Here is a 12,172-nt window from a genome sequence, read left to right as displayed (position 1 = left end):
TAAAAAGCGCTCCTTCCTACAACCTTTACTTACAGGAGTAATATTTATTTGTGAAACTTGCTGGCTTCAGTGAGATGACTTCCATGTGTGAAGGTTACTTGTGTGACTAATAACTGCAGAATGTTTTCTCTGTACACATTTCAGGATGCCCTTGTATGCAGAATTAAGGAGACCAGTACAAGAAAAATTTCGTAGGGGTCTGGTGGCCACATTTTGCAAAGCTAAAAATAACTTGGAGTAGATGCCGAGAATGGCCACACAAAGCATCTGTGCCAGGAAAAGCATTTTAAAGTGAAAAACTAGAGGTTTCTGAACTGTATGGTGTATTAGGAAGTTTGGAAGGGGAACTGATTACAGAGGACAAGAGTCTCTGGAGGCAGAAAAGTGCTCATTATTCTAGTCAAGAAATGACAGGAGCCCCTGACTGGAAGTTATAACCAAACCAATTCAGATTAGAAATAAGGCCCAGATTTTTTCAGTATGAGAAAGCTACAAGGAAAGGTTTAGATTTACCAGATATGCCTTAGTTAGTCAAATGTTTTGGACTTAATACAAGGGTAATGGGAAAAAGAAATCCTTGGGTTGTGAGTTGGACCTGAGAATCTATGAATCAATGAAATTTGGCTCGGTTCCTTATGGAGTGTTTTACCTCCAAGTGAATCAGCAATAGGACAGTCCTAAGGCAAGAGATCAGATATTTAAATTTTCTATACTCTGCTCCAAGACCTCTAAAGTCTGTAGGAGTCGTTGGTTTGTGTTTATCTTTTAAAGTGATACTTTCCTTTGCACCACCATTATGTTCCCTCACCTGGGTCATCCTAACATGCCTTGCTGTTCCATCCTGGAGTACATTTTCAGCATGAGGGATTGGACACGACTGCCACTGCTAATGGAGAGAGCTGATACCAAACTCCCCCACATCTCTCTGGAAATTAATGCCTCCTTCTGATTTAAGGCCATTGTGTCTTGGATTGTGGTAACACAAAGCACAAGTGCAATTACCTTTGTCTTGAAACTATCCCTTGTAACTCTCAAAATGCCTGCCTTGACAGACAGATAACAGATATTATTAAGAGGGGCTTGCCAAGCTGTTGTTTTGAGTTAAATGATGGTATTAATTACAGTTCCTTGTACAGGAGCCTTTGTCTTTCTTCTATTAAATTTTAGTTGTATCATCCCTATGATGCTGGTAACAAGATGTTACTCTTCACACTGCTTTGCTTTTTCAGGTACCCCAAGCTGGCTGCGAAGCACCGGGAATCAAACACTGCTGGAATTGATATCTTTTCCAAATTTTCTGCATACATCAAAAATACCAAGCAGCAGGATAATGCTGGTGAGTAGGATCTCTGCCAAATGTGCTGAGGACTTTGTGTCCTTACAAGTGGAATAATTTTGCCATTCCCTCACCATTTTATTGTAAGGTCTGTTCAGATGACATCAGGTTCAGCTGCTGATCAGAGTGAGTTGATTGGTTCAGTGAACTAAATTCACATGTTCACAGCTGAATTAACTACATCTGTAGTAGTAAATAAAACAGGCCACAAAGTGTTTAGTAACCTCTATACCACCAGTCATGACTTGACTCCTGTCCCTACAGCCCCACTTCCTCACCAGAACAGGATCCTTACTGCTAATTGTGATTAGTGGCCTGTGCTACACCTCCTCTACTCTGCCCAGGCACTGCTTAGAGGAGTGTGTCCTGGACTCAAAACTGTGACAGCAACTCATGCCATGACCCCTCATACTTTGGCAGATGAGGCCATGAGGCTCTTGGCCCACTTATTTCATGATTATGTTATGCTGCTGTAGCTAATTTGTTCATACAAACTGAGTTACATCCAGACATCAATTATAAAGTAATTAAATGAAAGAAGGGGCTTTAAGAAATGTAATTGCACTTGGTAAGGTCCAGACTTTCCTTCTCATGTTTGTTTGTCAAAGAAAGAACCCCCCCAGAAGCCAGATGCCATTCATATTTACAAGCATCCCACACTGTCTTCTTAATGAAATTACTGTTCTTCTCCACATTCCTTTCGCCTCGAGAAGCAACATTTCAGCTAGACTGAACTCCTGTTGCTCTGTGTAAGCTAAGGAATTGCACATCCCTATCTCTTGAGGTGATCCAGCAGAATATTTGCAGTCTCTCACTGATGATGTACTTCTTGTCTTATGTTACTGGTTTCACAATCAGAGACCTAGGCATGTTGAACACCATGTGCTCATATCATTCAGAGAAAACTAGATTTTTTCAGGCTCCAGTTCTGCCCCACATTTCATCTGTGCAATTATATATCATTGCCCAGGGCTAACCCATGAGATAAAAGTTGGTAAATGGTGATTTATGTCAGATAGCAATCTCCTCCTTCATATTTTTGTGTTGTTAACAGAAGGAAATAATTACAGTGCTTCATTTCTCAGTGATTCTAAAATGTTGGGGTTTTTTTGTCTAATGCTAATGGGATGCTCAGCTAACCTCTGTAGGAAGTTGTAAAAGGAAAATAATTTCAGAGTTAGACTAAATAGATTTTACAATGAAAGTAAAATATCTTTGCCATTTACAAGGAATTTTTATGGTCTGCAATGGTAAATCTTCAGATTGTATCCTAAAACAGCCACGAGTATCTGTCCACATGTAGAATCTCACTTCTCAGTGACTCTGCCATATGCAAATCCCTGGACTCACAAGGGCTGGCAGCTCCAGACAGGAATAAATGGCTGTCCTAGAATTGTCTGCCTTTGGCCATAAGCAGAGCTGGAATTTGAGGTCAGATATCTGCTACTGTGAGATAAGGAATCGAACCCCACAAAGAACTCCACACTTTGGGAACCGCAGTATGATTGATGGGAGCTTTCCCTAGTTCTGCCTAACAAACTCTTGGTTTAGGTACTCTTGAAAATAAAAGGAAAATGTATGCAATGGCAATGAAGCACATCAATGTTATAGAGAAAAGAGATATTAAACTGCAGGAGAGCAACAGTCCTTGTTCCCTGCAAACATCCTCACTCCATTTTTGTTACCTGGTTTGTTCTCCTTCATATCACTGCAATCTCTGAATGTACTGATGCTCAGCTTTTGTTTTTGAAGTAGTGAAAAGTTTTTAGCTTAATTCTTTTTACAGCTGGAGTGCTGCAGTGCAAGGAGAATAAAGCACAGACAAGCATAGTATCAGTAGTACCTGCATGTTCTTTCTATCAACAGAATAAAGTACCTGAGGACCTCGAGATCCTTGGGACTGTCAGTGCAGACTTGCACTGTGCAGGGCATAGACCTCAATTTCAGCAGAGTGATTGACTTTTAGTTTTCAAGGGCTAAGCAAGAATATCTTTTCCCTCATCCCAGGGGCGTTTCACCCACCTTCCTATCCAGTTCATCTGAACAAGAGCAGGTATTCTGAAGGCTGATTTGGATGAGTTAATCAAAAAGTTGTTTTGTTAGATTTCTGGAGCAGTGAAAAGACTATGTCTGAAAAGGAAGGGACAGCACCACTGTATACATATTTTCACATAAACACATTTCTTTTTGAATGGTATTTTGTAAAATTGCAACACTGATCCAAAAGGGATATAAGGTTCTAGCCCCAATTTGATCCATGTCCTTTAACAGCAGGTTCTGATGCATTATCTTTCCTACATAACAGTATATATAGTAGTATATAGTTCTGGAGTAATAAAAACATTTTAAAACATAAAATGTAATTATTTAGGTGAAATCTCTTTCCCTCTTTCCATATGAGCAGGTGAGATCCAAAAAGAACAGTGATTTCTGGTAATCAGATAATAGTTAAATGTATTTAAAAGTTTTCCTCTATATTTGCTCCCAACTCCAGCTGACTCAAGTGCTTGGGTTAATCCAGCAGGTCACATCAGCGACTGGGACATCAGTTTCACAGGATCAAAACACAAATAGAAAAAGACTTGTTAATAATTTAAAAATAGATCATTCAGTCCTGGCCACAATAATTTTAATTTATTTTCATTGGTAATAGGGGAGTGCTGAACACCAAGTAAGCTAAAGTACCAAACATCAGGTTGTTTAAAATACATTTTCTTAACTGAAGAGTCAGGGAAGTGAACTCAATTACGTGTGGGATATCAGGCTGGAAATCTGTAGCATTAGCCTATCTCTGCCTGTGAGAAGTGTGGTTAAGGTGTAATTATATGTGATCATTCTTCATAGTGTACAGGTTTAGCAGAGATTGTGTGCTCTGTGCAACATGAGCTCTCACTACAGCCTGTGGCTGTTACACCTGTGTGGAAAAGTGGCATGAAATGATTGGGGTAATTAATGAGGTTTACACAGCGTGAGGATACTGGATGTAAGGATTAATGAGAGCCTAATGGCCACTGAAGATAAGCCCAAGCTGCTGCTCTGCCCAGGAGGGTTTACAGAAGGGCCATGCAGCAATGTCAGGCTTCAGGTGATGCCATCTCTTGGCTGTATCATTGCAGTATCACCTGTCCTGTGACAGGGAGATGGCTCTGCTAACACAGTCTGTTAAGTAGCTAAACGACTTTTTTCTTTCAATAATGGGAAAGTTAATGAAGAAAACAGAAGACTGGTGACTTCTTCGTTCAGTGTGTGTGTCTGAATCCTCACATGTAAATGACTAGATTCAATACCTATGTACATCTGTTTCTAAGATTGTGATACCCTCTGCTGGCAAATATGTGAATGTATAAAGCAAGGCGATTTACACAAGTAGCTTTACAATCAGGGCCACAACATCTCCTTCACAAAAATAGGCTTCCTTCTGCCAAGAAAGTTTCCTCTTACAAATGCAACATCATCAAAAGAGGAGTGTTTCATAGCAACCTATCATTTTTGACAAATGGAAAAAATAATGTTTTTTCTGGAAAAGTTAAATTTACTTTGAACTACAGAGAAAAATAGTGATTTTTTTTCTGGATTCATGCAGTACTTCATTAGCCACACACCGTTATGTTTTATGCCTGGCACAGGAGCAGGTGATAACCTTCTCCTCTAAGTCTGCATGGCAATATGTTATTGATCATGATTCTTTTACTTACCAAAGGTATTTGGCAGCAAGGCTGCCCTGATTAATAGTTCCCTGAATTTCTGATTCTTTTTTTCCATCTTTGTTTTCCTAACTTTTCTGTCTTATAATATAAAAATGTTGAAAGTTTTGGAAGGGGCTGGCAAGGGCTGTAAGCCCAGAAGCAAACATGCTCATGCCATATCAAAGTCCCACCACTTTTAAGCTTCATGAAAGGGAAGGAATTGATTCCAGATTCTCAGGATGTGGCAAGCTGTGTTTAAAGAAAGTGTCTGCATTTATTATTTCAAGTCAGTTCAATTAGAACTTGATTCCTTCCACCCCCTGTGCCACTCGATAATTTTATAACAGGCCTATTTGAAGGAGTCATCTCCTCACTGTGGGATTAGATCCACGTCTTGCTTCGGGTTGTTCAGTTCTCTGGCTGTTGTTATCAGGCTTCACCCCTTGTACTTGAAATGACAAGTGCTCCTTCACACAAGGACAGGAGTCCTTGCGAGGGTTCAGTGGCAGTAGCCTTGAAAACTATTCCCTGGATGCTCTTGCTCAAATTTTCACAGCCAGTTTGAATGTTTCTGGTTGCTCAGTGATTGTTTAATATTGAGAAGGAGGACTTGTCTGAGCACAGGAAAGTAAACCAAGGTCTTGTATGTTTACTTTGCTTCCTTTGGTTGATGCTGAGCAAGTCACTCAAGCTCTGTTCGGTCACCAGAGTAGCAACAATTTATGTATTCATTGGAGGAGGATGAAATTTAATTAATTGGAATGCTGTGTACATATTCAGTATCCTGCTTATTATTTTTTCCTGCGAGACTGTGTACTGTAAACCAAGGGGACAACGTGGACTAACCACCCATTAACTGTCCCGCCTAAAATTGTAAGTTCTTTGGCTCATAGAATGAGCTCTTTGATTTCATGTATGAGTTTAAAAAGTTGTTCTTGAATTGAGTTCTTAGGGGGCACCAGCTCCAGTGTGGGTGGGCGCATTCATTAGTGGTACGGAAGGATATTTCACTGTACGGCTCTTCAGAAGGCGCTGAGCTGGGAGACCACCAACATGATTTCATGCAGAGGAATTTCCAGCCGTCTGACCAGAGGACTCCGCTTGTCTGGTTTGGATTTACATCAAGAGGCCAAAAATAAAAGCACATTTAAATCATTAACTCACATGTGATTAAATGCTGTTCACCTCTTTCAGTAGCTCCATCACACTTTGTGGTTAAGTGCGTGAGGTGGGAAATGTCTGTCCCCCTGTGCTGTGTCTGTGTGTGTACAGTAGATATGCACACACACGTACAGGGCTGGAATTTAAACTGCTCTACAGCAGTGTTAGGCTGTGGAGTTACTCCTGCTAAACAGAGAGTCAGACCTGTAGTAAAGGTACAGGCACAGGCTGAACAGTGCATGCTGATCCTTCCTGGAAGCCTCTTTAAATAAGTGCACTCCAAAACCCAGTGTACAATATTTACAGTAATATTAGCCCTGTGGTGCAAACCCTTCGTGACACCTGAACTGGGGTAGGAGATTCTGGATGTGGTGGGGCAGCCTGTGTCATCCTGACAAGAGTGGTCTGGTCTGGATCCAGCAGCAGGTTGGTGTAGGAGAGCCAAACATCTCTCCCCAGAGCATCTCCGTGCATGGTGGGGAAGCGCAGGGGGTTACCTCTCTTCCTTCCAGCCTGGCTTCTCTCATCCAAAGGGATCACATTATAACTGTAAATGTGATATGCCTTGTTCTGAGGCTTTGGTTCTTCTGACCTGTTCTGTGCCTAAAGGCTTCACCCTGTGCTCAGCAAAGTTCCTGGCAAAGCTCCTCTTGACTTCACCCAGGCCAAGTTTGAAAAGCTGTTTGAATGCCCTTGTACTAATGGGGAGTTTCCTGAGGCCGGAATCTTGGATCAGACTCTACTTGGGACCAACATTAATGCTGTCTGCTTTTTGAGCAGGTATCCAAAGTGCCATAGAAATACATACAGGCATAAACATAAATATATAAATATGTGTGTGATATCTCTGTATCAACATGCCATTAAATTTTTTCCTTCTTCCTTTTTAGTTGCAGATTTTCCCTTTCCCACTACAAAACCCCACATCTATCCAAGGCCCAGCAGGAGCCACAATTTGTCCTGTGCTGTGACAATACCAAGTTTTCTCTGATATGCAACCAGGAAGGACTAGAAACAACTTTTAAAATTGTTTGAGGGAAAATGGACTTGCTTTGTGATATAATATGTCAAGATGACAGTTCTTGTAGTGGAAGGTGTCCCTGCCCATGGCAGGGGTGTTGGAACAAGATGATTTTTTAAGCCTCTTCCAACACAGGTCATTCTATGAATCTATGAAAGCTCTTTCAGAACATTTTAAATAAGTTTTTATGACTCCCCCTGAGCTGAATAATGTTGAGCTCGTGGTAGCTGAAGTGCCTGGCAGCTTTACAAAACCAGGCCTAATATAAAAAATACACAGTCTTTAAAACATATGTAAAATAGCTTTTCTGCAACATTTGTGGCACATAAAGTCCCAAATACATGTTGGTGAGTGTGATATAAAGCTTTTATTGCCATCCATTTGGGATGACCCACATAACTCACTCATGATATGTTAATAAAACTGTTCACTCTGTCTCCTTATAAAAACACACATATAAAGACCACTAAAACTGTGGTGATAGCTGTGTGCTAACTTGTTAAGAAGTGCTGCAAGTTGCATTTATCATCTGTCCTAAATTGTTTCATCTGCTTTCTGCCCAGTAATCAAAGACTGATTCTAAAATGCCCAGAAACAGCAGTTTGCAAAATAACTTTGCTTGAGAAATAACTGTTTGAAAGTTCTCCTCAAAATCATGTTGGCTGGAGGCCCAGAGCCATCAATATTCTGTCTGGACCAGTGACAGCTTTAAGGACCAATATCTTCTGACCTGCTCGAACTGAGAACTGAAATTTTATGCCATTAGAAAGAGGAGGGTTTCTGTTCTCTAAAATGATAACACACCATCATCTTAATTTGAGAAGTCAACATCTTAATCTGAGAAATATGAACCTTATTAGGGAATCTTTCTGAACTTTCCTTCTTCTGAGACCTTGCTAATTGAAGCACAAAGATTTCCTGGTGGAAATGTGAAAAACACTGTGTAAAAACAGCACAAAACTAAGATTCTCCATAAGTCCAGATGTGATCAGACTGCATGCTCTCCAAGGAGGAACTTGCTATGCTTGATTACCAGTCTCAGATGCAGAATGGGAATAATAAATATTTGCAATTATTTTACTAACAGACATAATTTTATGACACATCTGTGCTGAAGAAACTTTGAAGACATAGCTTACCACAGGGAGGAAAGGGGAAAAAAAAGAAAAAAAGATATGTATTTCTATGAATTAAAATTACAGAATTTACTGAAGTCAGCAGGATTAATTAAATGCTGAAATTAAGGCAGTTCTCAAGCCTTTGCTGAATCAGGGCCTATAAGCACAGGCCAGGCCTAGACTGCAGCACTTGCAGTGGGAACAGTAGTTGGCAGACTCTCTTCTTTAAGAGGGAATTATTTCCCCTGTGTGTTTGAATATTCCTCCAAGTGCTGCTGGCTTTACTGGGATGCTTTGTTCTGTTTCCCAGCTGAGCTCCCATGCTCGCACACAGGAGCAGTAGCACAGCTGGAAATGGATTAGAGCAATCTGGCAGCAGCAGTCCTGGGAAGAATTAAGCGCCTCACTGCTGGAATGGGAAGCCTAAATTACATTATTATTTAGGGTTGAGTTTTAACTTCATTGCTCTATGGTTTTGCCCTGGTGGGTGACTCCCCTCAGCACGTTATACTTGGTGTATCTTAAGTATGTTCCCCACACTGAGGACTTAGATGAAGTTATGGCCTTACTCAGTACAGTGTCCAAATCTTATATAAGCAAATGTTCAGTTTTAAACACCCAACTGCTCTCAATGTCCTGAGAGGATTGTTCACAGGCTTATATTTAGCCACTGCAGAGCAAGCTATCACATGATAGAGAGCCCAGTGACTGGCTTCTGGAAGTCAGTTTGCAAAACTGGTGTTGACTTCAAAGGCAGAAAAATTGGCCCAGAATTTGTTTTTCCCAAAACAGATTTTTTGTTTTATGCATGCAAATGTTCTTCATAAAATAACAGGGAAAACAAGAACGAGACATAAATGAAAATCGATGTTGTTAATTTTCTTTATTAAATCAGTTCTTAAATAGTTGAAAATAGTGCTGGGAATAAGGTAACAAATGGAATTTGGAGACGTAACTAATATATCCTGATTTGTCAAAATATCCTGATTTTTCTGACTGCAGAAAAAAAATTCTGAATTTCATGGACTTTGCACCTAGGAGGACCTTTGGATTATTTGCTATCATCTCCTGCAGATCCCATCCCAGTCAGTTTTGCCATTGAACAAGCATGTCAGCATTTCATCCTTAAAGGGCTTTGATTTGACTGAGCAGAAAATGGGAAAAACTGAAGTGTCTTTGGTGCACTGAAGTGTCTTTAGTCTTTGAGGGTTTTTTCCAGTTCTTGAACATTGTATTATTGTTTTCCTTTGACCTCTTGCTGAAATGCCTAATGCCTTTTTTTTTAATTGGGGACACCAGAAAGCAGAAAAATGTTCTTAATACTTGCCACAGCAGTAAAGTTGCAACAGAGGGAATGTGACCTCCCTACTAATGATTTTTTTTCATACATCCAGACATCATTACAGCTCTTTATGCTTCTGCTCCTTTCAGAGAGGTTGAGGCATAATCAGAATGATCCCTAAGTCATTTCATGGGACTTGAAACAAAAAAATCTCAGAAGGAGAGAAACAATGGAAAAGAATTAAGATGTGAGTCATTTGCAGATCTCATCATCTCATGGCTTTTTGTGCCTCAGTAACAACTTCTGAACACAAAGGACAAAAAATACTGGAAACATGAAATAAATCAGTTTGAGACTGAGATTTTCTAAGTGAACTAAGGGATTTGGGAACTTAATAGGTTTAAAATTTCATCCTCAGGTGCTTCTAGCTAAGCAGTGCTGTGCCTCCCTCTCAGGTATCTTCACCACTGCTGGAATTGGTGAACATTGAAGTTCCATTGCAGTTTTTGTGGAGTAAACAAAAGCAGACTTTATTCTTCTACATGCCTGGAATCAAAAGAAATTGATATTACAGATTCAAGTGCCAACAGACTGTAGAGTAACAAACTTTTAAAAAGTTTTTAAAGTCCTTAAATCTTGGAACACAAGGGGTCCCCACAGCACTGTTGCTAAAGCCCAGCTTCCCTCTACCAGAAGCTCATTTTACTGATACTTTAATGCAGATACATGTAGGTAAGTGTTCCTTTGTTAGTCCCAGAATCATCATTTTTCCTCTGAGTGAACACACAGCATCTCAAAAATCAAGACAGCAGAGTGATAATCTCATACTATAAATAATATGGTTTTATAAACTGCAGAGCTTGATTTTATTTTTTTTTTAAGTTTCTGATGCGAATCAGCTGTTGGTTTAGGGACACCTGCTCAAGACTGGCACGGCAGAGGTCAGGATTAGGCCCTCGGGGAGTGCCCTAGAAATGATGCTTGTCACTTACGTGCTGCTACAGAGTTACAAAGCTTTGTGAAAGGCAAGTTCGGTGCTGCTCTTCCCGGGGCACTTGTAGGCCAGTAGTTTTACATTCACTTGCTTCCTGCCCTCAGGGGCTCTTGGAGTCCTGAGAGACTTGGAAATGAGGCTTTCTTTTGGTGTCATTTGAACACCTGGGCTTTCTTCTTAAAACCCAGCATTTTAAGGTGCTCCAACTGCATTCTTTGTGATAATGTTACAAGTATTGCATTTGTTTCTTGGCTCCAGTGTAAAACTGAATAAAGAAAGGGAAGGAGGAAACCTGAGTTTTCAGTATAAAACTAGAAACAAGTCAAAACAATCTTTCTAAATCCTTGAAAAACATGTGTTTATTTTATAAAAGACATTATTGATTCACCTGTTTCACTGGGTTTAATTTGGGGTCAGACAGATGGGATCACGAAAACAAGAGGATGCCAAGATACTTCTCCTTTTTCTTATATTTACAGTTTATCTCCCTCTAACCTGAAACATATGTCCATGGGTGGTGTATCACTGCTTTACTAATGTAAAGTTTGTGGCTGAAGTGTACTTTTATTCTTATTTTGGATATAGGAAATTGCAAGGCAAATGGATTAAATATTTTTTATAATGTCATGTAGAAAAGCATGAGAAGAAGAGACTCAGGTCTTCCAAATCCAGTAACCTCTAAACACTTGGATCATTGTGCTCTATCTTAGGAAAAGGTACCTGGGGATTCAAGATTTCAGCCTCTGTGAGACATATTCAGTGGACTTTTTTTGAGACAGGTCTGTCAAAATATCAAAAAAATTTGGGATGAAGCTCTAATTGATCAATCCACATCATCAAGGGTTTGTAGATGGGGTTGGGAGGGAAGGGAAGAGGGATTATAAGGGAGGGATCATCTCAGCTAAGTCTGTCTAAAATTAGTAATTCAATAATCTTGCCTTCTTTTGTGATGAATGGAGAGGGACATCAATCCATTTCTAAAGAGCACTTTAATTTAAAATATGGATCTAAAGCTGGGTGATCTTCCTTTGACCTTCCTTTGGAGGTGCTTGTCTTTCATTGCTATCTATAGAGGAGACTTGAACAACTAGGTGGGACTAATTACCTAACAATTAGATGGCTGAAGGTAGACAAGGTGAATCTTACCCATGAGTAAATCAATAGATTTTTGATGTGTCTGAGTTCCTAAGGTTGCTTATGGTATCTATCAGTTGTATTTCAGCTCCATGTTCCTCTGAGTCCTGGGCGAAGTGTTCCCGGGATTTAGCACCTCCCTGTCTCTCACTGGCCATACACAGAGTGACACAAATGCACATCTATATATGGAAAACATGTCCCTATTTATGCCTGATTTAGACCATGTCTGAAAGGCGAGTTATGACCAAAGTTGTGTGGCTGTTTGCATGTGTGCACCTGAGTTTGTGTGACTCACCCCACTCCTGGTGTACAGTTACCTGAGCACTGACCAGGAACGAAAAATCCCTTTGCAAGTCCCAGCTCTGACTTGTCTGGAGGACGAGTATGAACCTCTGTCGCCTAAAACAACCCCCCAACCAGGAAAGTGGAGTTGAGGA

At 40.2% G+C, this 12,172-nt stretch overlaps 1 protein-coding gene across 2 annotated transcripts in view; it reads left to right on the top strand.

Annotated features, from left to right (window-relative positions):
* Positions 1 to 12,172, top strand: part of CLIC5 (chloride intracellular channel 5) — an 84,824-nt gene that overhangs the window by 52,702 nt on the left and 19,950 nt on the right. For both annotated transcript variants that reach the window (XM_071548211.1, XM_071548212.1), the window contains exon 4: positions 1,230 to 1,336. In XM_071548211.1, the coding sequence (XP_071404312.1) occupies positions 1,230 to 1,336 (107 nt within the window). The remainder of the gene's footprint in view (positions 1 to 1,229; positions 1,337 to 12,172) is intronic.

Source organism: Pithys albifrons, chromosome 2, assembly GCF_047495875.1.
Source record: "Pithys albifrons albifrons isolate INPA30051 chromosome 2, PitAlb_v1, whole genome shotgun sequence".
Lineage (NCBI taxonomy): Eukaryota > Metazoa > Chordata > Aves > Passeriformes > Thamnophilidae > Pithys > Pithys albifrons.
Note: the sequence above shows the minus strand (reverse complement) of the source record. Positions and strands in the feature narration are given on the sequence as shown.